Below are 26,797 nucleotides of genomic sequence, written 5' to 3' on the forward strand. Positions count from 1 at the left end.
ACCATGAAAACAAAGAATCCTTTTTTTCCAGCTTTTATTTTTTTTTCTGTGAAAATACAGGTTGAAATGTTAATTTCAAGAAATCACAGTTTTATAAAGTGTCATTCATTCAATACCAGCTAGTCATTCCATCATCTTCACCCATGCCTGTACTGCCCATCCCAAAGCTTTGTATTGCTTTGCCAAAGGTGATTTTTCTCCCAAAGACCTTAAGGAAGGTGCTATATGACAAGAGCCATCTGTATTTATTACTATTTGTCCTCCCTCCCTAACTTGTACTGGGATTCAGTCCTAAAGCCTAATTATGTTATTACACACAATTTAAGACAAATGTTAACAGGGATAACAAAAAAACTTTCCTGACTTTCTTGCCTGTTGGTATTGCACAGCCAGCCTTTCTGCAAGCTGGGATTTTTCTGCCTGTCACAGCAAAAACAACCAGCCAAATTAACAGGAAACTGTCCCAGCAGCAGGAGAGAGCTGAGATCCCAAGTTGGTAGGTGGCAAAAACATTAAAACCCTGGAGATACTTCCGAGAGCAGAACCACATTTCAGGACAGTAAAAGCACCAATGGTTTGTGGTATCAGCCGGAGCGTCTTTCCCACGCGGCAGGGAGAGCTGACGCCCCAGCCTGCTCCTCTGAGCAGCTGCCCTGTAAATGGTTGTTACGTGGAGGGCTGCAGCCTCACTTTCTTGCTTGAGGTGGCAGCAAAATAGGATTGAAGTTTTTGGACAAAATGAACAGGATGGAGATACTGGCTAATGCTGGTGTGAGAGCGCAGGAGAACGTAAACATCTCCACCTACCCAGCAAAGACGATCTGGCTTCACAAGGGTTCCTGCCTTTCACCCACCCACTCAGGTGGCCCAAGACTAGCGTTAATGCTATAGATGAAGTGTAAAGCTCACAGGTCCTGCAAGCAGAGGACTGCTGTACTCTGTCCTACTGCTTGGCAGAACTCAGGTCTAACACCAACGTACAAAAACGCACACCTGTACATTGAGGCACTTTGCGGACGACAGTGAAAGCCGTGAGGTGCAACCTTCAGGAAGGGAACAGACTATTCTTTTGCACTGACACGTCACCAACAGTTATTATGACAGACTCTTCTTAGAAGCAGCCAACAGGTTTTTCTCCTCTCCCCCTCAGAGGAAGCCCGAGGAGGGTGCCAAGTGCAGGAAGTTTGGTTTCTGCACTCAACACCTGCTTGGGAGCTCCTGGGAATGCTGCAAGGCATCTCGATCCCTGTTGCTCCAGAGCCTAGAACTTGTAGTAGCTTATGGCTAAAAATTGTGCCAACTTCCCTATTCCTCCCCACTCCTGCCTGGAAAAGGTGTGCATAATGTTTTAACTGTTTACTGAAAAGACTCTTAATGTGGCTGCATTTCAGATATACTTATTTTGGACAATTCATTAAGTGCTTTAGAACAAAAAAGTGCTATAAGAGACTATATGCACAGTGGTGACAGGTTTAACTTCTTCAAGAGTTCCACTTTTCTACTGCATGATAACTTCAGTTTCCTGGTTAAGGATGTCAACACCTAGCGTAGCAAAACCAGCCAATATTCTGGGAGACCAAAGGGAAAGAGTATCAATTGCAGGTCACTGGTCCTCAGAATGGGAGGTCCAGAGCTTAACTTTTCCCAGCTATTTTAAGTGAACTTCACTTGAGAAACCTGCAGACATTCCTGCCTCGTTGCATCTCCCAACACCAGCCTGGATCTGGCACGGCTGACCTTGCTCCCTGGGAGCTGCTCCTCTCTTCAGCCTGGGTGTCAGCAGCCCCGGCTCTGCGGCCACTGTGGTTCCAGCATTCTGGAAGAGGCACAGCACACCAGCAAATCGGTTTGCTGTTTGCAGACACACAAGGACTTTGAGCAGCCCTGAACGAGTGCACCCAAGTACCTTACGCCTCCCTCTGGTTTTGTTCTGGGTTACAGAAGGGCTAGCAACACCCGCCCGTCTGAACTTGACACATACAGTTTCTGTATACTTTACAAAAAAATAATCACCAAAAAAAAGTTCACCAATGATTAAGGCATTGTGGGCCCAGCTGCCCGTCCCGCTCTATTAACATGTTTTGACGTGAGGGGAGGAATAGGAAGCCTGGTACCAGCCTTTAGGTGCTGGTGCAGACGGGCTGAGCTAACGCCACGCAGCACCGGGACACTGATCTCCAGCGGAGGGGCTGAGCGGATGGCAGGACTGGTAGCTGGGAGTGGGATCTAAGAAAACAGTTCTGCAGCAGAATTCAGGCTTTGCCTGAGCTGATGGAGCTGCTGTCCTGCCCCCTCCAGGGGGAGCTGTGCGGACAAGGACAGCTCCTGTGAAGTTGCAGCAAGTCAGCAGCAGCAGCGGTGGAAACGGGGCTGAGGAGCGCAACCCTGCCCACCACGGAACACGTTCCTCCTGCCCTACCGTGTACTCCCTTCGTTGGTAGCAACAACAGAGTGGGAAGCACCAGCTCCTATGTCAGGGAGGAGATTCAGAAGATGAGAGCTGCAAGCAAAGCTCTTTCTGGGAACAAAGTTCTTTTCTGATTCAAGAAGGAAGTGTCTGCGGGGAAGGGTGGGAGGTGAAACCAAGCACCCAGCTAGTTACTGCTGTCAATTTTCCCCATGTAGAAGGCTTGAGGTAGAGATGATGCTACCCAAAGCCTACAGAAACATTAAGTTTTTCCTCCAGCTAGAAGGAAGTTAGCCAGCTCCCCTCAGCACAAACAACCACAGCTGCACTGAAGATACTCAACCTCCACCTCCTTTGAGCAAGCCCAGGAACTACCAGCTTCACCTCAGAGGCTGAGCAACGGGAGCTCTCATCCAATCCCCATATGCTCCTGAAAAGCACAATCACATTCCTCTGAAAAGCAGGAATTTTCGTGTACCATTCTCAAGCTCAATCTCACACACCCAAAACAAGTAATTCCCACTGTTCTGGGGAACATTTAAGCTTCAGGACATGTCTTGGAACTGGATCAGAGCAGACAACAGAAGTGAGGCCCGAGAGCAGTGAACTGCTGAACTGCTATCCTACTTCAGCACAAAACACCAGCAACTGTGCGTGGTGCTTGATGGCAGGGGTGGCTGGAAGCTTTTGCAATTCCATATTTCAACAAGGTAAAAACCTCCACTGCAGAAGCAGCCTCACGGCCTGTTCTCCAGTTGACCGTGTTTGACTCTCCATGTCCAGCTGACACTGCAGTCAGGGGCAAGGGTGCACTGCAGCTCAATACCGGAGTCGGGGACCTCCATGTCGTAGTGCACTGGCTGGCCTTCTTTGGTAACCAGACTGAAGGCAGGGACCCGTACCTGTGAAGCAGAACAAATTAATCTGAATGCCACTTCAAGCCTCTTTCAGAGCATAATAACCCATTAACTAACCCAGCCTGATTGGCAAATGACATCACCACTCAAGAAAAGCTGCAGGAGAGAAGCTTGTGACTGGCAGAAAGATCCTGAAATAGATTATCTCATTAGAAAGTATCTCAGAAACTGGACTAATAGCATTCAACCTGCTGCTAACTTGCCTCCTTGAGGTCGTTGGCCATTGCAGGTGTTTTCTGAACTGGCTGCATTTGGGCACTGCCAGTTCGTCTGTGGGCTGGTAACCTTTTGCTTTGTGATGTCCACAAGAATGATGTACTCCAAAGAGAACCAACAGCAGTGAAACACATTCTGGACGTCTGCAACCTCTTTGTTTAGAGATGATCACATTTTACACTTGGATGAGTCTTGGTCCCACAGACACCCATAGTCTCTTTCAGGTCCTGCCAAAAAGGCCCATAGTGGGGTTCACTGGAGTCTGCCAGCATCTCCTCCACATTAACAAGCAGGAAGCACCACAGCCAAACACAGCCTGTTTCCCTTAGCTGGTATTACTGCTCTTGAAGAAAAGGTCAGAGTGATTCTTCTATAAGCAGAGGGGAAAGAAGTTATCTTTCTAGTCAAAGAGAAGGATTTTTAAACTGGAGCACAGGTACTTTTTAAGATGGAGCTCAACAACTATAAGCCAACTGCATCTTGGACATCCAGCATGGGATGGAGGGGACTGTCCCCCTCTGCTCTGCCCTTGTGGGGCCCCACTTGGAGTGCTGCATCCAGGTCTGGGGCCCCCAGCACAACAAGGATGTGGAACTGTTAGAGGGGGGTGTAGAGGAGGCCATGAGGGATGCTCAGAGGCTGGAGCACCTCAGATATGAAGAAATACTGAGAGATCTGGTGTTGTTCAGCGTGGAGAAGAGGAGGCTCCAGGGAGACTGCATTGCAGCCTTAGAGCGACTTTTTACATGGGCAGATAGTGATAGGACAAAGGGGAATTGTTTTAAACCAAAAGAAGGGAGATTTAGGTAAGTTATTAGGATGAATTACTTTACCCAGAGGGTGGTGAGGCACTGGAACAGGTTGCCCAGGGAAGGTGTGGATGCCCCATCCCTGGAGGTGTTCAAGGTCAGACTGGATGGGGCTGGGGGCAGCCAGGGCTGGTGGGAGGTGTTCCTGCCCATGGCAGGGGTTGGAATGAGATGATCTCTAAGGTCCCTTCCAACCCAAACCAGTCTATGATTCTATGAACTATAATACCTATGATGATTTCCAATGGTTTGTAGTTCATAAAGTATCTTCTGGTATCACACTTACAACAACAGCACTCAAGTTATGTAACTAAACACATCATTAGGGTCCCTGAACGGACTTCTGGTTCGCTGATTTTAAGGCAGGATGAGGCTGCATGATAGAAGAAATCATTTTGACAAAATGCCATACTTAAACAACTCCTAGCTTTGTGTCTTACCTGGCTGCTTATTCCAGTGGCAATGTCTCCCACCTTTGTTCTCTGGAAATCCCTGATGTGTAAATTTTCTCCACTTAGCAACTGGACCTGGATTTTCACTCCTGAAATGTGAAAGAGAAGTCATTAACTTCTGCTGTACGGATAACAACTTCACAGCCCCACATTGGAGAATTGACTATCAATACACAGGCATCAAAAGACCAGTGTTTTGTGGTGTTGTTGTGTTTTTTTTTTTTGTCATCAAGTATTTCATTTATGTAGGTCTTGGCAGGGCACACAGGATTGCTGAAGAAAACAATGACTCACAGAGCAGAGCTGGATTTAGCAAGAAAGCAGCTGAAGAGACATACTGATTTGTACAACATGCCCTCAAAATTACTCCGTAGAAATTTATGGTTATAAGGCATATAGTCTTGCACATGGCAGCTGCACAAGGCAACGCACAAAGCTGAATCAGACTCCGTGGGTTCAGAAGCTTCTTTGGCTTTTATTGGATTATATAGACTTGACTTCCACCCACCTATGACTGGAGCAGACTTGGCCTCTTGACAGCCCATATGCTTTCAGGAGGGTCTGTGCTGACACAGGAACTGAAGGGTATGAAGAATTCAAAGACTCCATACCCCAGATCTGCTAGATACTGAGAAGGCTGTACCCAATCATTTATCCAGACTTCACAAAGATGGACTCACCATTGAAATAGCTAGGAGTGTCCGTGTGACGGCTGCGATTCAGTAGGTTGTTAAAGCTGAAGCTCTGTCCATCTGTCTGGCTGTTCCAGGAATGAATCCCTGAGCTCATAGTGTCCCTCAAGCTATGCGAAGCCTTCATGGAGTTCTGCAGAAGTAAGCACAAGTCTGTCAAAGGCTCCTAAAGAACATGAGCTTCCACAAGACACCAAACATGAAAATAACCTCAAGGGAAAAAAAATAATCCACAGGGATGTGCGATTGGGCCTTGACTTACTCAGCATTTACCTGCCATCTAGAAAAGGGGATGTATAACAATGCAACAGTTTGCAGACACAGAAAGCTATTCTCAATAATCAAATCAGTTATCAGCTGAAGAGTTGGATGAAAAGAAAAAAAGGGTTTCATAATACTGACAGAAGAATAAAGCATCAGATAAATCTAATGTTGTTAAGTGACAATGCACAGGAAAAAACAGTAACTCTACATAAACAACTGCATTGTTGTGCTTGTTGGAAAAGTCTCTATTATCTTAGAGTCATGGGAGGTCAATCTGACAGCAACAGCTTATGGGTAAAGACCCATCAAAAGTCACATCAGTTGTTAGGGTTATGAGCTAGGCAAAAGAAATAGAGAAAAAAAGCAGAGTCACATCCCATGCTGTATCAACATCTGAACTACTGCAAAGAACTGTGCTCAACTCTCCTCAGAAAGCACTACAATACTGAGAAGAGGAACAGAAATAGGAAGCAAAGACAATCACGTTCAAAAATGACTCCTGCAGATGGCAGGCTACACCATTTTGGACTCCCTGTCTGAAAACAACGATTGAAGGCTTACAATTAAATTACATCCTTCCTGGTACAACAAGGCTTATTCTGTGTTGTTGTTTTTGTTTGTTCGTTTTTAACTGGTATTCCCTATCTTATGAATAACGGAGTTAAAGCAACTGATTAATTAAACCTAGTGTTTAAATAATATACAGGTCATTAGTATGAGTAGGTTAAAACAGATCTGTGGAGATCAGATCCATAGGTTGGGAGTGAATATCCAGGAGAAGGGTTACTGTTCTGCCCCATTCTTTTGCTCCTTCCCTAAACATCCCTCCAGTGGCCAGGAAGAAGATCCTCAGCCATTGGGTCCAACTCAGTACAGTTCCTATGCTCGCTCACCCCTACTTCTTCAGTTCCTTGATTCTACATAAATAGGATCAAGACCACTGATGTTTTCCAGATCCACACACTTGATGCTTACTGTGAAAACACAGCCCAGAAGAGCAACTGGAAGAAAGGGATCATCGTGGAACAACAAACTGAAAAACAACTAAAATCCTAAATACCCCATTGCCTAAGAACAAAGTTTCATCCCTCCAGTATGCTGCAGAAAAACAGATGTCAAAGGCAACAAGAAATGTGAAAAGCTCCAGATGTTCACTGGTCACAGCTTCCAGAGGCGGTTACCCTATGACCCCTCCACACCCCCAGTAACACAACTAGCATCCACGTATATTCACCTTCTCACTGGCATCTGACACAAATGGGCTGTCGATGCTGAGACATGAAAGCATTTGTTCTTGCTCTTCCAGCGAGTAAGGCTGTGAAAGGCTGTTCAAAAACAGTTCTGCAAGCAGAAAGAAAGGGAAGGAAAACATTTAAAGTTATTCCTTTTGTGAGTTCCTGCTCCAATCCCAGTTATAACAATTAATACTCTTAATAATCTCAATAATCTTAATAATCTTCTGTGTTAGATAATGACCACTGACACTGGTGTCTGTAAACTACCTGACACATAATTTCTCTGGTATTGCTACCACGGGGAAAATAGGGAAACTGAGCCAGAAAGGACAGAGGAATCGTGCAGTGACATGCAAAAAGTCAGAAAGGGCTTGCACCCAGGAGTTCCCAGTTCTTGCCTACTGTGCCACCTGTCAGTCTTCACTCTAGACCATCTGCATCATACCAGGGAAAGGGACAATCTGAGGTACTCTGCTCTTGCACTAACTTGTGTTGATGATATCCAGACCTGACAAGGATGATGGAGGTCCAAAGCCATCTGAGAAAAAAGACAGCCCTCAGCAACTCCTACAATGATATTCCTCAGTTCTCTGACAAGTTACATTTCAAGACACTTTTTTTCTAGCTTGAACTTTTCAATTCAGTTATGAAGACAAGAAAATATGGGATAAAGAATTGAAAGGTTGAGGTAATGGAACTGGACTATTACTTCACTGATTTTTCACTCTGAACTTAATCTCATGTTTTCAGATTCTGTATTGTTGGCTGGTGGGTATAGCTTTTCCAATGCCATAGACTGACCTCAACTACACTGCTTTGTTTGAAATCTCCCATTCAAAAGGCTTATCCCTTTATTAAAAAAATTATTTTTGAAGTATTCAAACCTTCATCTGAAACTAGAACTGCAGAGACTGTTTATATAGTGCACATAAGCACACATCTGAAAACTGGCTGCTTTTTGAGAGGTTCCCACACCTCCCACAGAAGTTCACTACACTGGTCAGACAGTGGAAGGAAATCCTGACCACTACCTTCATGGCATGTTTAGTTGCTTAAGAGCTACTAGTTTTGATAATTTCAAGGAAGGGCAAACCATTTGTATAACAAGAGATGCACTATGAACAAAATGACATTCCCAAAGAAATAAAATAACTGCCAAAAGGCCAAAATAAAGCAGCTGTGTTTTTATCATGTTCTTAAGCAAAAAGCTGAATTCCCTACGTATCTCATCACTTACCTATTTCCAGCTGCTGAAGCTCTTGTTCTGAAATGGTTGTTGCTTTCTCCACATGGCTGCAACTCTTCAGGGGGAGAGGAGTCGAGGAGAGAGGTGGTGGATCCCAGATCCCAGATAACTCCTTGCACACGTTCCAAGGGGTTCCCTCAACCTCCTCTGTTTGTTCCAGAGGTGGTGGTGGTAAGACTGGGCTTACACAAGAAACTTTGTCTGCCAATTTTGGGTCAGAATGAGTCTCAGAAACTGGGCTCACTGTGGGGGACAGGGATGTCTGTGGATTGTTTTCTTTGTTCAGAGATAAATGTCTAGGCTCTCTGTATTCACCTTTCCAGGGGCTTGTCACACCTCCCACTACAAAAACAGAGAACACAAACATTGTCATACAGAGAAAAGAGGTAAAGGTTTTCCTTCACAATACAAGTTTCAGAACTGTATCTTGCCGTGAAATGCTGTGAAATGTGAAATTTAGCTTCTTCAGAAAACAGAGCCAGATCATCTCCACAAGTTCTTACTGTATCACAGAGCTTTTCAGAAGGATTAAGTTGAAATAAATCATGGATAGTCTTAGAGGGAAGACCAGATCACAACTATAAGTTACAGCTGAGGATGCAATAAACCTCTGCTTTCAGTTTTGCTGCATATCAGGCTCCAGCACACTAGATGCATTTGATACATCAGCTGAGCACAAGCCAAGCCACAGCACACACCTTAACAAGCCCATGTAAAGCAAAACATCATCTGCTTCAAGTAGAGAAGGAAGAAGGAGCATGTGACAGCACACAGGAAATAATTTATTTGGGTGAGAAACATAAAGAAGTCACTTCAGGGTAATTTCAAAGAAAGGGATGTGGGCAAAAGCTATCAACCCCAAAATGTACATCAGTGCTGAAGCCTGTGCAAGTGATATGTTGAACAGACACCAGAATACATCGGTAAAACACACTGATATGTCCCTACAGGACCACTCTAACACAACCGGTCACTTTACCAGCATGTGAAAGAAGCTTTATATATGGGACATTTCTACCTTCTTCAAGTGCAACACTGGTCTTGGTTTTCAGTTCAGATGCAGATGCTCGCTGAACAGGCTCTTTCTCCAGACCCATTTTAATAATTTCAGCAGTGAGAGGGTTGCAGGAAGGTGGAATTTCCCTCAGAGGAGGTGGCTCTTTAGCTATCTGTGAAACAAACAGGAAGTGAAAGAGGCTAGACCGGAGAGGCTTCATTTGATTTCAGAAAGGTTCTTCCCATCCTCAGAGAGCTTCCAACTGAAATTACCATTGCATGAGAGGCCTGAGCAGTATATTTATTTATTTTTTTTTTAGAGTAGAATGACTCAAAATTCACACCGAAGTCATGAGCAGAATAGGAAAGAAAGAGCTCTAGAATGTATAATATGCAACAGTCTAAATGGAGTAAGAAATTATTAACTGCCATAGCAAGGTTAGCATCATCTTAGAACTGTCTCTCAGAGAGACCTCCTAAAATGACTGCTGTTTAGTTAATTATAATGGGATTTTACAGGCCTAAGTACCTTTTACTTGACATATTTTGAATTACTTACTTTCAGACAGAGAGGATGATTGTAATATTGGGTCCAAGGGTGACACCCATTAAGCATGTGCAGCATCATACAGCAACTGCTCCAGACATCCACTTTGGAGTCGCAGCGTTTTCCCATGACCACCTCTGGAGCCATGTGAGTTTCTGTGCCAGGCACATAGTTCCCTAAAACCATTTAAATGAAAATTCACTGCACGTAAACTAGACAATTGTTCCAGTGCAACTGCTGGGAAGCCTAAGGCAGCCTCCTTGTCTTTTCAGTTAAAGTGAGAAACAAGTCAGCTTCACCCAAAAAGCAGCATCAAGCACTCCTGTCAGCTGTTCAAGAGCTACATGCCCCCATTAGTCTCATCCCTTATATGCAGATGTATGTATTAAACTTCCCTTCCTAGCATTTTTGGGAGGCAAATGCCATTGGTGAACTCAGCATTAGAAAATATATCCATCTCTTCCAACAGATGCATTAAGAAGCAAAGTAAAGTTTCACTGCCAGAAGTCAGCAATTATTTTTTCCTTTGGTGGAGGTCAGGATTCTTCCCCAGCTGTTTAATGAAGTTAAAAATCTAACTCTGACTTGTCGTGTAAGTTTGGATGTGATGTCCAGCAGGGACAAAATGCTGAATGGGGTAGGTTGACTTAATTTTCAATAAAAATATAATACTAACAACAACATAAACACAACAACCTTCTAGACTTGAAGATAAGGACTGAATTCCAAACCTAAATTCCTTTTAGCTGTCAGTGACATACTTCACAGTAGAGTCAATAAATGTTAAGTCTGGAAAATACGGTTGCCTGCAGATTAGCCAAGCATGAATGCTCAAAAAGAAAGAATGAGTCAGCAAGGCAATTCTTTAGAATCACACCAGAAAAACCTTACCTGTGACCAAGCACTTTCCCAAGCCATCTGGATGAAGGTGAGCAGAGTGACCAAAATCACACAGAAGAGCCCTGCTTCCATCATCAGACAAAAGCACATTTTCCGCTGCCAACGAGAGGTTTTTAACTGGTCAGTTCCTTTTTTTTTTTCCTCCTCTGAGTGGCCACAATACAAAGCCTAAAGCCCACAGAGGTACTTTTTTGAGCCCAAACCAAGGTCTGTTATTCCTATGGAGTGTCACTGGCTCAAGCACATACACAACTATAATTATCCCAGTTATCCTCTATCCCACTGATGAAGTGGCCTGGGCAAACAGCCTGTCAGACCAACTGGACAACAGAAAGAGGTGACAAATATCACAATAAGCCCAGCTGTATAGAACTAAGTTAAGCTCCAATCTCAAATGCAGAGCTGAAAATGTAGTAAATAAACTTTAGACACTCACAGTAACTCAATTTCCAAGCCCTTTGCACCTTGTAAGAAAAAGGGAAGAACAAGATACCTCAAATAGCATCCTACCTTTTACATCTCCATGGAGAATGTTCTGAGCATGAAGATACTCCAAGCCTTCTAATGCTTGGCCCAAATAACTGAGGGCTCTGTCCTCTGGCAGGCAGCCATTCTGCTTAATTAGCTGACCTAGTGAGCCACCTAGAAAGGAATCCATAGAGTCCGTATCTGTTAAGTTCTTCTCAGCATCATCAACATTCCTTGTTTCTGACGGAGAAATGAAAACTGCCAGGCCTGACAGCCCTTGTCTTACACACATGGGTTTATTCCTGTTGTTCATACCCAGAGGTCTTACTGCCTGTGGATACCAGCCTCTTTCATGAATCCTTTTGCTTAGCATCAGTTTAACAGTAGAGCTTCGTGTTAAAATCAACTACTCTGTGATCAGACACTTCTAGGTGCTCCTGATCATCAGCCATCCTTCACAGGCTGTGCTTTCCATGGGCCTGGCTGGAAAAAGGAGCCTTGGGCAACATGGAACCATCTATATTTGCTTATAGAGCATCTCCTGTTCTAGTCCAACGTTCTTTACATGGTGCCATGCAAATAAAAGTGAAAGCAAAAAACAGCACCAACTATGTGGTTTAGTGAGAATTTACAGCTGGTGTTTGAGAGATACGCATCTTGAAAGGAAGAGGGGCTGGACTAGAAATGACTCCCCCCCAAAAAAGACACCAGCAGGGGTAACAGAAACCTATCCCAACCCACTCAGGAGTTAATGCTAGGAACACTTAGATACACCGGAGAATTAACAGAATTTAAAATTGGGGCAGGAGAAAGAGAAGATCAATGTCCCCTGCATTTGACAGCTACAGTGATGCTCCCACTGTGGCTGTTCCTTTCTCACCCTCCATCAGCTTCATGAAGATGGTCACCCAAGGTCCTTCCTTCACAGCTCCATACAAGGGGACAACTTTAGGACTGGTTATCGCAGCACACGTTGTCAACTCCTCTGCACGGAAGTGTTCAACTTGTACCTGGAGTGACAAAGAAACACCAAACAAATTTCATGACACATCCTGACAGACTTGTCCCTCCCCAGTGCCTGCGTCAGAGAGCCCTGCACTGCCTAGCAGCGGAAACTCACAGACAGCTTTTGGTTTCAGAAATCGGTGGGTACAGCAGTTAAGTGGCAACACACAGATCAACTCTGAACAAGGACAAAGGGAGTCCCTAAATCCTCAGTGTCCAAGTGAAGATTTATCAAAAAAATAAAATAATAAAGTAATAATAAAAAAAGATGCCAGCTTGCAATTCCTCTGGCTTTTGGTTACAGATTACATGCAATCTTCAGGAGGAAGGTAATTTCTGTCTCAGTTAAGAAGATAATACTGACAACTTAAGCATTCTGCTTTCATGAGATCTGAAAGAAGAAAAAAAAAATTCTAAGGATGGTGCAGTACTTGGCAGACACAGCTCCTGTGAAATATGAGAGAATATGAAATATGCCTGAAGCAGTGATATACACTACCACCTTTTTAGTGGTGTTCAGCCTGCACAGAAAAATGGTTAAAGAAAAAACATTCACTGAGTTTGGCCAAATAAAATAAACCAAAAATTTGCTAAAGACCAGAAGGAAAACATGAGTCATTACGATTTTGGTGGGAAAAAGATGTATCATGTTTCTTCACTGTCAGCAATCCAGCTATAGCCAGTTTGCTTTAATCTCAACAATTGAGAGCAGGTGCTTGCAACACCAAGTATGGTGAAAGAAGGTCAGGTAGTCCCCTTCTGACAAGGGCAGACAGCAGTAATTCCAGACAATTACTTACGTGAAATGAAATACACCATAGTTTAATGTTCAACTTGCACATTAGAACTCACTGGTTAAGAGTTTGGCCTGAGAAGACACTTCTTATCTACAGAAGTACCCTTTGAAATCCTCTAGGAATTAAAAAAGTAATTGCCATTTAGAAAGACTTAAGAATCTCCTACCCTCTTACATTTCTTTTCAGCACTACCACCTCTCCTTCCTGAAAACAGACCCCACTACTAACAGCTAGTTCTCTTGAGACAGCGTAATTGCATGATGGATAATAAAACTCAGTAGTTACATACTGTCAGAAAAAAAACTGGTCATGGTACCACAAAATTCCACGTGTAAAGCATAAAGATGAAGAACAAGAAATAATTTTCTATTTGCTTTAAATATGTTTGTTTCTATCCACCTGAAAAATGAAATGGTTAAAAACCTGGACAAGCTGGCTTAGTCTTGCCACTTCTGTATTTCCACCAGGCAATACATCAAGTTGATGCCAGTGTAAACAAAAAAAAAAAGCGAACATTTTAAAACTGAAAAATACAAGTTCCAATTCTTTTCTCACATAACATTTTCGTACTCACTTCCCACACACTTTTCAAAGTTTTCTATTGGAGTAATGTGCGAAACAGTTCTACAGAGGTGATAAAACTGTTCAAGTGTTAAGTTCAAGTTAAGTAGTTTGCGTTCTCATCAGCTACTTCCATTATAACTCTGCTTTCACCTCTGAGGCACCCCATGGCCGCCTACAAATCAATACCCTCATTCAAGTTACACACACATCACACGACAGTGACATATGACTTGGTGTACAATAGATTATTATGCCAACTCCTGGAAAAACACATATCCTTGCTGCACCTGTAACAGGATCACCTCCTTACAACATGCCAGTGTTGGGTATGACAGTCCCTGAACAGGAGAAAGCTCTCTCCTTTTTGAGTACCTATCAACTGTCTGATCTTTTTCCTACTTCAGTCTGTTGCCAACAGAGAAACACCTGCCATGTCTCCATTTATACTGGGTGTGTTTTAAGATGGGAATAGTTAGACAAGCATGCAAGTCGGAGCTGGTTTTTTTCCATCTGCAGACACTAAGAACACACTTAAGATCTTCCTGAAATCTCTACTCTTTTGGCCTGTCTTAGTGCAAAAACCAAGATACCTTTATCACACTTGGAAGCCAAATAAACCTATTTCTTATTGCTAAGCTTGCCCTACTATGCACACCTCTGTCTGCTGCTTCTCTCCATGCCACCACCTTGAAGCTTTCCCTTGGACATAACCACTGCACTGTGACTGTACAGTCTGTGGAATTAGAAGACACTTGCTCTTTACAGAATTATGGAATCATTTAGGTTGGAAAAGACCCTTAATATTTTCAGGTACAATCCTCCAAGCCATGTAACACTACCAAGTCCCCTGCCAGACCACATCCCTAAGCGCTACATCCACATGTTTCTTAAATAGCTCCAGGGATGGCAACTCCACCACTTCCCTGGGAAGCTTGTTCAATGCCTAACGATCCCTTCTGTGAAGAAACTCTTCCTAACATCCAGTACACATCTCCTATGTCTCCTTATATCAGACAACCCCCCCTTTCTCACACATAGATTACCTTTTTGGCAGCACACTGAAATCCTGTCTGTTTGTCCTCTATTTTGTAGACTTCTCCAAAAGAGCCAATGCCCAAGGAACCATGACACTTGGTCCAATGAACTTCTTCTCGGTACTCGTAATCCACTGGCTTTAGTTTCTAGGGGATAAAAATCAGAAAACAAGATGAAGCAAGCAAGGAAGCACATAATACCATAACTCTTTAAAAATCCGTGAATAAAATTACTTCTGCCACTGGCTTGAGATGACACAATATGGGAGGACCTGACAGATTTTTGTGTGTGCCCTACTTCACCTAAATGACTATTCACCTTTGTCATAAAGAAAGACCACCCGTGTTTGGATAGTTTTGGAGCTCCAAACTATTCCCTTCACCTGCAAGACTGTGAAGATGAAGATAAATTCTACAAACAAAACAAGGTTAATCTGACTAAATTGAGGCATCTATGTGTGAGCTACACCTTTTTTATACTCACTTGACTGAGATTGTGCTTTACATCTCAACGTAAACATTTTCAGGCAGGTAAGTAACACCCTGAACTCCATTGACTGTACTGATAGGGTCATCACTGATTCCAGTGAAGAGTGCTCTAATAGGAGTTTAAGGAGCTGGCTAAGATCTGAACTTGTAAGAGATAAATCATGTCTGTAAGATTTTCATGCATTTGTAGTGCTCATGTCCTGCGTTTGGCAAGGGATAGTGGGTAACTCAATGGTTTACCACCACAGGCAGCAGACACACTTTTGGCAATCTATAGGTCCCTGGTACATTTTTCTGTCTGTGTCACAATCCAGGTGAACTATAGCCAATAAAATATTGCTGTCTGTTCACCTCAGTGGACTGGATTCTTTCACAAACAGAGAAGATGTTTTTGAAGACTGACTATGCACAGAAATACTTCTCATAAATAAGCATGCATATTTTGTGAATGAGAAAACAAATCAGAGACACCAATATAAGACAGGGCTTTATGTCCTTCAAATAACAAGGTCGCATCTACCTCTAACTGACAGTGTTCAACCGTATCAATACCCACACAGAAAACACGGTCATGTTACAGAAGTCAATACATGGATATAGGTTCTCTCTCTTCTGAAGCCCAAGAGAAACTCTGCCTACCACAACACTAGTATGTAGGATCAGAAGATCACCTCAGTAAGTAGCACGCCTTCGTTTTCATCTGCTCTTTGAAATTGTTCCTTCAGGTCCAGACCGCCTCCTCTCCACGTCTTGGCTAGGCTGGCTAAATTTTGTGGTTCACCGAGACTCACACTCCCCTTCAAGGCGTCTACCAAGTATTCTTCCACAGAAATCTTGTCCGAACTGTTTTGCATGGACTGGTTGACGCAGTTGGGGAAACTATATTCCAAGTTTAGCCCAGATAAACGATGCTCACTGTCTTGATAGTTGAGATTGCCATGGAAATATGTCTCCAGAGCATTCAGTTTCATGTGATGGAGAGGACTGTCCAGATGTGGGAAATGAGGGGGTATTATGTTGTATGGAAGGGGATGGAGAGTTTCAGGCTGTGGAACACTGTCCCTTTGATAGTGCAGTTTCCACACGTGATTAAGGCACTGAACAGGGCTTATCAGCTTGTGCAGTTCTGTTTTGTATTGGCTCTTTGGTAAATGGAGTTTGCCTGTGGACAGAACTTTCTCAGGTTTCTCAAATGGCAGCGGATCATAAATCAAATCCTTGTTAAGTTCTGACAACCAAAAATTGTTTCTGAGAAGAGTACTTTGGTGTGTTTCATCCTCCTAGAAAACAAACCAGAACAGCTGAGGAGTAAACTCATTATAGCTACCCAAAATTCAAAGAAGAATTGTTAAGAGCTCGCAGGGGTCCCACCCCTGCAAGAGGAAGGTCTAAGGATTCTCACCTGGACTGGAATTGGGGTGCAGCTCTCTTGTTCTGGAGTTCTGGGACCTCGCCTGCCAGCAGCCACTGTTTGTATTTTCAGCTTGGATCGTTTCTTGTGACGTTTCTTTCTTGTTTTACCACGATGCCTCCCTCTCCAACAGGTAGGTGCCATTTTCCCCTCTGTTGCGTGGGCCACATTGTTGGGGATTTGATCAAGACTGTCTGAGCGGCTATTGGAAACCAAAATGCATGAAGTCTCTTAGATCTGATGGTGAAAGCACACCCTCAGTTAACAATTACGACCGATGGAACAAGAACAAGAAATAGCAATTCTGCCTCCTGAGATGTCAAGAATAGAGAACTGTAACATAGCTTCTTGCCTTCTAATATGTAGCAATTGTAACTTCAGAATCAAGGCACAGTAGTATATCTGGCATTGCAAGGAAGAAATACGGGCTGTGGGGATGGAAGCAAAGCATTAAGGCTCACAGTTTTTGCAAATTCTGCAAGGAACAGCAAGACTAAGGGGCAAAGTAGACAGCAAAAAGCACCGAATGTCTCCAGGTTGCTCTGAGACAGTTTATGTGTATGTTTTATAGTGAACACAGAGATTAAGTATAAACATAATATTTAAATATTTGTTAAAATGAACAAAAGTGCTCATAATATAAATGTCTTCTCTATTTGAAAGAAAAATAGGTTTTGCAGCAGAGAAAAAGGGTGATGAAGGGCACTAAAATGGAACAGCTACAAGAAGCTAGAAAACTCTAGCATGTAAAGCTTAATTATTATAATACTACAATAACATTTCTAGCATTATGTGTGCACGTGTGTGTATAAAACAGCACTGGTCAGAATAACAGCTGAGGGCTTATACAAATAGATGCAGTTCTCAGAAGGAAAATATGCCCACAGTTATTCAATAGCAATCATGGTAGTTGGATTTTTTTTTAATTGAGTTGTAAGAGAAAACAGGATATTTGATCTCCAAATGAAGAAATTATTATTGTTCTTTTAATCCATGTGGTATATTCATTTGTTTTTATTAAACAGCAATGCAGCTCACAGCCACCATTGCTCTCTCCATCTTTTCTATTGTCTCAGCGCACCACTGAATGGTAACAGATCCCATAACCAGAGGCCTGGGTGCTGATATTACCACATTGCCTTGAACCTGAACATACTCATGATGTGCATTCCACATCAAACCCCTAAGAAATGGTTCACACTGCATTTTTTCAGATGGTTCGTGGGACAACGTCAAAGTCAGTGTGCTGTGTCAAACCATGTAACCCACAAGATCAGATTCAGCGTCTGAAAACTTCCAGAGAACAGGCAGAACCTAATTCTATATCCCAGTTACCCACTTAAGAGAGCGCTGGGGCTTAATAAAGCTACAGCTTGTGCCCTAATAGGCACATATGGAAGAAAAGGCAGCTCATGCCCAGATGACTTCAGACAAGCAAGTCCCAGAGACCTCCATTTTTCTCTTGCAATGGTTACTCCCCTTTTATCTGTTTCAGCTTCTCTTCAAAACTCCGTTGCTGATGCTGTTACTAAGCAAAAGCTCTTCTCTCATCCTCTTTTGTTTATCCTCCCCAGAAAAGCAGCAGTTCCTTTTTCTTATGAAAACTCCCAGCAGTAGTCTAATCTTCCCACAACTTTTTAAAGAGGATGGTGTAACGAAGTTTCAAAAGCATCAGTGCTGTTCAGTTAAAAAAAGACCAAAACTGTCCCTTGAATCCTTCTACTTCAAGCCCATGAACCTCAAAAAACACTCCATGATTTCAAAACAAATTTGAGAACCTGGATAAAGTGGCAGAAAACTACAAAGGCCAGTAAAACAGCTGGCATTGACAATGAGACACTGCAAGGCTTTTTGAGTAGTTTGTGCTTAAACTTATATTTTCTTCAAATATATAAAGAAAGGCTTTGAGGAAGACGCTTCAGGAAAGACATGCTCCTCCCAAGCCTCAGACACTAAAGCCAATCCAGATAGGGTCTCTTTTAGAAACATAAATGAAAGCACACAGAGCCAGTGTGATTTGGACAAGGTAACACACACAACAGTGAAGGTGGGTGTTCACGTTAAGAGATCTCTCACCTGTAACGTTTAGTATGAGCAATAAAAGATCTCTCTGATAAAGTGGGGCTGAATTCCTGACTGTTTTCACCTGTGTGAAAGAAAACAGGATCATCACACATCTTCAGTATCATGCAAGCCCTCTTCTGTTAACTACCGAACTAAGAAACACCTTTCCCAACTTGCTAAACCAAACAGTGATCTAGACAAATCATCACACAGGCGTGCCACATTGCCTGCAGTACATCCCTTCTTCCCTGGAATGATATAGCTCCCCAGCATTGTGATCTCCTGACCCCCAGCTATTTCCCACCCAAAAGCCTTTATTATTATTATTAATTATTTATTTATTTTACTATTATTATTTTTTTAAGAACACCCTTCAGAAGTCAGCCAAGAACAAATGAAGGACATAGATTTCTAGTCAACAAAGCTAGGTGCAATGGCCACATGCTGGTCTTTCTGCTTTATTCAGTGGATGCTGCTACATTATTAAGAGATTTCATGAGCTTCCTAAATAGAGACTGGGATGTGTCATCAACTCCACCCCATATGGGATTACAAATAGATTTCAGCTCAACTCTCCAGGAGTGCAAAGCGAGTGAAATCTCACACCGCGTTACACATTCCTTTTTCTCAATGAACAGCAAACCTCCCTGCTACTTACATTCTGCTTGGGCAATAATAGAAATTGATGCACAGCCTCCTTCTGTTTCTTCTTTTGCTGTTCCTTTGGTGATTACATCATTCAGGATTTTCCACTGACTATGAAAGATGCCCTTCTTCGAATCTTCTACTTTGCAAACACTACTTTGCTTTTCACTCACTGTCTTGTTCAGTCCCTTTGTAGCTGTGAGCTCCTTCTTATGCTTGACAGTTGGATCAGGAGCTCCTTGGCACGTAATTCCCATCACTGCCATTTCACAGGTTCAGAGAGTCACTGGTAGAGAACAAAAAGAAACAAAGCAAAACACTTGTCAAAATTATTAACTTCACAGGCAGAAGCAGCTTCAGGTTCAAGAGAAACAGGAGCCTGCTGCAGGTATCGAATTAACACACAATGCAGACCAAACCAAGGTCCTGTCCAACCTCTGAGCACAGAACCGAAAATGAACCCAAGACTGCCAGTGCTCCATCCCTGACTTGTACCACTGAAGATCTGAAGAGTCAATGTTATTTTCAGTACTTGAGGCTATACAAGCTTCAAAGGGAAGTTTATTTTTTGGTATATTCCCTCAGCTTAAATGCAAACTATGAAACCATATAGTAGAGGGAACTCTTGTATCACTAAACAGGAAGAATATACATTAAAAAAAAAAAAAAAAAAAAAAGCAAAGACATGGGAGATTTTCTCCTAGAGTGTACTAGGAGAAATTACAATAAGCCCTAGCAGCACACAAAATGGTCATAAAATCCTGTTAATTGCTTTCCTCCTTGTACTCAGTTGCCCTGGAATCCATTTCCCATTTTTCCTTCCAATGAAAAAGGTTAGGCAACGAGCCTGCCCGTACACAACTCCTCCCTCTCCACCTTCCTTCCCCTTAATTGCCAATAACTTCTGAAATCCTTGGTCAACCACAAACGAGTCTGAGAAAAGAAAGGCTCTTGCAGCCTGTTGGACCAACGTGAGTCGGTGCTGGAGAAGATGCTGGCAGGGAGCAGCTCCATAGCTGAGCAGCACGGCAGGGAAGGGGCTGAGCAGGGAGCACAAACACAGCTTTGGTTTGGCCCCCGCTACCCCCAAGCTGGATTCTGGAAAAGCTAAGCCATAGCAGCTTTCTTTTAACCCAGAAACCAGAGTTTAACCCAGAAACCAGAGCATGCTTGATCACCCCTTAACCACCCAGGTTGCTTCCTTCTTCTGTTCTCCCACGGTTCAAGTGTAAAATCTTAAAATGACTATTTCCATCATTAAACAACCCATGGAAATTCAGAAACCTTAACAGGTGTTAACTACCACAAACCCAATATGAGATGAGAAGCAGGGACTTTTGAACAAAGGCCAACCAAAACAAGATCACAGAACTATTACAGGAGCAGGTCTTTGAGGCTCCTCAGTTTAAATCTACACCACAGAGTTTCTTGTCTTTTTTTTTTTTCTTTCCCCTTTTTCCCCTGAATAGCTGCCTGGGGCAACAAGACATTCACCCAGACAAGCTCTTTGTCACTGGACGGTGACAAATGCAGCACCAGCGGGAGCTCAGTGCCTACAGGGCCACCGAGGGAAGGGGAAGGGAATGGCCTGGGAGCCAAGTGCACAAACCTTGGTGTGATTTGTAAATGAGTCACCTAACAACCTGGCAGGTATACAAGGAAAGTCAACAATGACCACATTCAGCGGCTAAACAGAGAACAGCTGCTGTGCAAAAGAAGTGCTGATGACAGTATCCCACTCATTACACCAATCCCTCTCCCTCTTCTCTACAGAAATTATGTCAAATCTCAGTGCTGTAAAATAATCCCTTGGAGCAGCAGAAAGCCAGCCTGCCAGATGACTAACCAAGCCACCAGTGAGCAAACTGACAAGTTCAGAGCTATTTTTACACTCACTCTCTCCTGATTTGCATTAACTCTGTCCCTCCTTAACCTCCCCTCACCTTCAAGGACCTTCAAAGATCGCAGTGCAAACCCATCCCCATCTCTGAAAACCTGTAATCCTCCAAATCACTCCTCAGCTTAGTTAAAAGACAGCAGAGGGAGGGGAGAAACAAAATTGTAAGTCCTTGCCACCCTCTGAAATGGAAAAGAATAACAAGGAAACTTCACTGAGATTAAAGTCAACAAAGTACATAGCTCACCCAACGACTAAAAAAAAAATAGGAGGTAGCTAGTGTAAGCAACAGCCGGTGCTCAGACAGTTTAATGTGTGACTCAGGTCTGCAAGCCTGTGTAGGCACAGAAGCTGCACGCCCAGCCCAGTTTAACCATTGCCATACAGTCTGCAGGACCCTGCAAGGACCAAAAACCCAACTGTTCTGATGGTATGTACAGCACAGCACACTTGGCAGAAGTTGGGATGAAAACCAAACCAGAACTTTTAAATAGTTATTGAAGCATAACTTCTCTCGGAGCTACATATTCAGAACCAAACAGGCGAGACTCATCGCTGTGCAACCCGCAGAGATAAGCCCCAACAATTTGGACATGGGCACTCGGTCCCTGCGCCCAGCCCCACAGGTGTAGCTCTGCGCAGTGCAGCTCCAGGCAGGAGCTTTCAATGCAGCGAGCGGGTACCGAGGTTCCTCGGCAAGACCATTAAGAACAGGATTTGCCCAACAAGAGACACGCTGGAGCTGTGGTTTCGGCTGCCTGTGAACTCGCCACCACCCAGGATGAGCAGGGTTTCCTGTACGGGCTACAGATGTGCAGCACCGGGAGCCTCGCTGCCGGGCTGGGGGGTCGCCGCTGCCTCGTGCCCCAGAATTGCCTCTCTGGTTTTCAAGGCCTCGTCTCACTCATCCAAGTCACTGAGACTCAACTGTGACTTTTGTTTTCAATATCCCCAACTTCCTTCCTTCTGTAGACATGTGTACGGGCTCGTTATTTTCAAGGAGAAAAGAAAGGAGAAGTCAGGTAATGATACAGCAGATAAACGTGCATGCTACGCCCCCAGCCCACAAAGGGCTTTTGCTAGCTGTCTGATAGGCCCCTTGCTCCTTAACTTCACTAAGATTTAAGCTCACATCTCATTAACTAATGTCAGTTCTCACTGCTGTAAAAAAGAAAGTGCATTTTTACAGAATGAAAGCCAAACACGGTATCAGTTGTGTTGTGGAGGCACCAGCCCGATGGCAGCGGCAACTCCTCCCTCCAGCACTGCCTGTGAGAAACTGGTGTCCTGGCTAAGGCCACCCAAGGCCTATACGGACTCAGAACGAAGGAGACACTCAGCAATATTAATGCACGAGAGAACCATACATTTTCTGCTCCTTTAAAGTCTCCTCCCTCCCCTGCCTGTCCATAACCAAGTCCCCATTCACCCTCTTTGGCTCCTCCATCTCAACACTGGCCTTTCTGCTGGAAGCTGTTTGTAGCAGGGACCTTAAAAGTACATTTCTGTGTTTCATGAAGTTACGCTCTACATAGAAAGACTCACAGGTGAAAAAAAAATAACACAAATACCTCTTCAACTCTAAAGCACCCTGCAGCACACCATAATACGCAATCCTGCTTGGTCTGCATCAGTCAAATCTTCCTTGCCAACAGCTTTTTGGAGAATTTCGGTTAACATTTTGTTATAGTTTTAAGAAGAACTTGGGAAAGAGCTTTAAAATATGCATTAGACCTCATAGGTCAGCTTCTAAGTACGTAGATTTCTTCTCCTAGTCTGAGTGTGAACGTTCAGCAGCAGTTTCACATTGACATTTAGTTTTAAAAAAAAATCAAGTTGTCTCAGTGAGGTTTCCCACTTCCTTACTGAGAAGAGTTTGATGAACAATATATTAACTTAGGCTAATCCTCTCTTTTGCAGTTGCTATTGGTTTATTAAAACAACACAACTAGCATTTTAAATCACGTTGCATTGCTGACCACTACCACAAAGCAACAGCAAGGTAGAGCAAGGAATTCATGTATCACTAGAGCAGGGAAGAGCAACTGAAAAGAAAAAGCATGCACCACACGGGGACCTGCAAGTCCCAATACCTGCTGGTGGAGCTATGGTTAGTCAAGAGCGAGCCAAGTCTGCAACCAAAAAGATCCGTCTGGAGTATTAGCTACAAAATCATCAGTCAAAGACATCGCGCCTTACCAAAAAACAGTTTTCACTGGGGAAAAAAGAAGAATAGATGACGCTTGTTAATAAATCAATCACGCTAAAGATCTGGTTTGGGACCTAAGGAATGGAAACACACACAACACTCTTGCACCCGAGGTACCACTTCCATTCGTTCTTGCCTCCTCGCTGCTGTCTGTCTCTTCTCGGATGCTGCAGATGAGCTTCCTTGCCTGCCACGTTTCAGATGGAACTGAAATTAAGACAGTTCCGTTTTTGGCTGTGTCAGTTTAAGGCATATTATTGTAGCATGGGCCTGGGGTTGTTATTTAAACAAGCTCAGTGCTGTCAGCAAGGGAGAGGTTTCAATTTGTCTCAGAAGGGACTAAAAGAAAAAAGTTGTAGTAATCAACACACACCCCTATCTTAAAACACACTTAATGCCACTGTAAGGTAATATGTTTAAGAGGAAAAGACTTACTTCAAGTATTTAAGAGTTCCAAAGTAAAAATAAATAGAGCGTCTGGCTGATTAAACTGCTGGTGAGTCAGAGCAGCAGTTACTATTCCAGGATGCTCACAGCCTTTCCCTTCTCTTGCTCTACACAGCGTTATCTTTTTGCCTGTCCAGCAGGCTTCCAGACAACCTGCCTGGTTCCTCTCGGTGTCCCACGTGCTGCCAGGTGCTGCAGCATACACCTGCACCTGAAGGCCACCAGGTAAAGCCAAACCACCGCAGAACTCTCGGTCTGAAGGATTTCACTATCAGCGTTACGTTTAAGTTATGTTACAAACGATAATAAATATGTCAACATATTCTTTAAAGTGGTTGGATAGTAAATATTTCAAAATCCCGTTTCAGCCATTTATATTGCTTACTGTAAACAGCACGATAATGAGCCTCGACTTCTTTTTAGTTGCCAGACAGTAGTATATTGCAATAGTTTGGTTCCAAAGTCTGCAGGAAAAATATTTGACTGGGTTTAACCATCAGCAGAATTTCTGTAAGTATCTAAACACATCTATCTTCATTTCCTCGAGTACAAGCTTGAGAACAGCTCACCCCTTAACAATTCTTTCCATGCTCTTAAACAAAGATAAGAATAACACCATTTACCCAGAGTTTATAAACATCACTGCATTCTCATTCATTCAAGGTGCCCAATTTTTCCAAGCTGCTTTGCAAACAAGTCTTACAGAAAGCATCCGAACGAACTCTGGCCTGGCAGACTCAGGACACCGTTTAACAACAGCCTGGTTTTGAAGACCCACTTGTGGAGTGAAGCTATTTCCTAAATTACAGCAAGAAGGTATACGAAGCACCTAGATGGACAACCTCCAGCACTAACCACAGACATATATTAAAATCAATTCTGCCCGAGTCAGCAGGTCCAGGTTTTTACTAGTTATTACAATTATAATTGCTTTGTGGCTTGAAATTTTCAATGCACATTTATAAAAACGTCATGTAAGGCTATAATTGTAGTGCTATGTAAGGCACCACTGACGAAATGTTAAGCAAAAAAACAAAAACCCAAAGCTTTGTCAAATTTAGCATAGAAGCATTTCTATGCAATCCTAATTTACAATCAGTCCTGTGAATTTAACTATTATCATATGATAAAGTAGAAGTAGGAACTGACCACAGCAAATTCTAATTGCCCATCCTGAGCAAAATTCCATCTTAACTACAGCGTGCAAGAAGCACCTTTCCGACAAGACGTGCTCTGTCCTCTTCAGTGCCCTGTGCTCCGATGCTGCTGAAACGTGACGAGCAAAGCCCGGCTTCCTACAGCTCCAAGCCCCACGTGCCGAGGCCTCCGTCTGGTCCCCCACACACCCTCCTGACGGCGTGGTTCCCTCACACCCCCTCTTCCCCAGCACCTCCAGACCCTCTGCAGACCGACGTCCCTTTTCCTCGGAGCCTGCCGCTCTCCCAGGTTTGCCTGGCGCTTGCCACCGACCTCAAAAGTTGCAGGAGGCGAGTTACAGGGACAGCACGGTCACGCTTGGCTCCTTCCCGTTAGCAGCCAGAGGGATAATTAGGGACCACATCACTGCCACAGCAAGGGCTCAGCTCTGCCTGTTACCGCTGTGAGCGCTGAAACAAGATTCAGGACAGCGGCAGAGCTCGCTAAGCCCAGCGATGCCGGGTCAGGCCCTGCAAATCCTTCAGGTTTTTTGTTTGCCACAGGCTCCCTTGTTATATTGCTTCTTCACAGCATGCTGTGCGAAGGTTCGGTCTCTCTTTTAACAGTTAAAATTTAATAGTTAATAGCAAATGACTCATTGCAGAGGAATCTGGTGGCAGTGCCAATAACAGATCTTAACGTGGTTAAAAGGCAATAAAGCGGCGCGCTACAGACACGCATTTCAAAGTCCGGCCCGGTTGCTCTTATCGCTACTGTCACGGCCCAGAAGGTGCAAGCTCTTGCCCGTGAAGGAGCACGAATAAACACCTCGTGAAAGAAATTCGGGGGCTGCTGGGTGCTGCCCCCCGCGCGTCCCCAGCAGGCAGACAGGAAGCACCGAGCTCAACCACAGCGGCGACCGATTCATCAGCAGAGCAGCACCAGAACCTCCTGCCCCAAAGAAGGGCCAAGGGGCGGGTAATTCCCTTTTTATCCAGCCCCGGGGTTTAAGGGACCGGGCCTCATTTTGCCGAACCGGGAGCAGCCCCGGCAGAACAGGGGGCACCGGGGAGCTCCGGACTCGGTGCCCCCCGCCCTGCCGGGGCTGCTTCCAGGGTCGCTGCCCCCGCCACCAGCCGGCCCCGAGCAGCGCCCAGCGCCACCCCGCTCCCTCCCCCGGCAACCTACCGCGGAGCGCGGGGCCCGCCGTAGTCCCTCCGTCCCCGTCGGCGGCTCCCGCACACTGACAGGCGCGGCCGGCTTGCGGCTCCACCCCCCCCGCGGCGCCAACCAATCGGCGCTCCCCTCGCCCGCGTGACGGCGCCCCCGCTCCCGCCCCCGCCCTCCCGCGCCCAACCACCGCCCGCCGCCTCCCGCCGGCCACGCCCCCAGCCCGGCTTGGCGGGGAGGCCGGGGGCGGCTCGGGTTTCCCAGAAGTGGGCGGGGCTTCCTGCAAAGCGGCCCCGCCCACAGCTTCCTCGGGCCGGTGCAGCGCTGCGCGTGCGCGGGGCTTGGGGAGGGCGGGCTACACGGGGGGGGGGGGAGATGCGCGGTGCGCATGCGTCATGGGAATGGGGCGGGGGGTGGGGAGGGAGAGGAGGGTGCGCGTGCGCCCAGTGACCGTTAAACGGCCCCGGGCCGCGGAGGGGGCGGGTGGGTGTTGAGGAGGTCGCTCTGCCGCTCGGGGAGGGGCTGCTGGTAGCGGGTTCTCCTTGTGCCCTTTGGCTTTGGAGAGGGGGTGCCGCTGGCTGTCGTTTTTTATTATTGCTATTTTTGTTTAACGGACCTCAGTAAGTGGTGTTCTCCTGCCCCGGTCCCAGCTCTGGGTGCGGCTGTGGGTTGCGGAGGTCGGGGCTGCCCTAAGGTGGGCTGGCTGTCAGGGGGATTGCTTATGTGGTAAAATCCCTCGCTATGCTTGGCTGAGGGAGCTGTTGGCTCCTTTGTTACCC

The 26,797-nt window shown here is 44.7% G+C and overlaps 1 protein-coding gene across 1 annotated transcript; it reads right to left on the reverse strand.

The window, feature by feature from the left end:
• Nucleotides 1–33: 33 nt before the first annotated feature.
• MAP3K14 (mitogen-activated protein kinase kinase kinase 14) lies at nucleotides 34–26,096 on the reverse strand. Its single transcript, XM_032202833.1, has 16 exons — nucleotides 26,037–26,096; nucleotides 19,172–19,444; nucleotides 18,526–18,595; nucleotides 16,441–16,651; nucleotides 15,710–16,318; nucleotides 14,559–14,696; nucleotides 12,030–12,159; nucleotides 11,192–11,323; nucleotides 10,673–10,777; nucleotides 9,794–9,957; nucleotides 9,257–9,407; nucleotides 8,230–8,580; nucleotides 6,992–7,098; nucleotides 5,482–5,626; nucleotides 4,790–4,890; nucleotides 34–3,309 (listed from the first exon to the last, which is right to left on the reverse strand). Exons 2-16 carry the CDS (start codon nucleotides 19,422–19,424, stop codon nucleotides 3,145–3,147), a joined length of 2,832 nt encoding a protein of 943 aa, XP_032058724.1. The 5' UTR covers nucleotides 19,425–19,444; nucleotides 26,037–26,096; the 3' UTR covers nucleotides 34–3,144.
• Nucleotides 26,097–26,797: the final 701 nt, after the last annotated feature.

The sequence above is a fragment of the Aythya fuligula genome, chromosome 24 (assembly GCF_009819795.1).
Source record: "Aythya fuligula isolate bAytFul2 chromosome 24, bAytFul2.pri, whole genome shotgun sequence".
Lineage (NCBI taxonomy): Eukaryota > Metazoa > Chordata > Aves > Anseriformes > Anatidae > Aythya > Aythya fuligula.

Excerpts from the sequence above, each read along its gene's own strand:
- MAP3K14 (XM_032202833.1), bottom strand. The coding sequence starts at position 19,424 with ATGGCAGTGATGGGAATTACGTGCCAAGGAGCTCCTGATCCAACTGTC. Across the intron at positions 18,596-19,171 it reads TATTATTGCCCAAGCAGAAT|GTGAAAACAGTCAGGAATTC; the intron begins GTAAGTAGCAGG and ends TCTTTCACACAG. Across the intron at positions 3,310-4,789 it reads CCACTGGAATAAGCAGCCAG|GTACGGGTCCCTGCCTTCAG; the intron begins GTAAGACACAAA and ends TCTGCTTCACAG.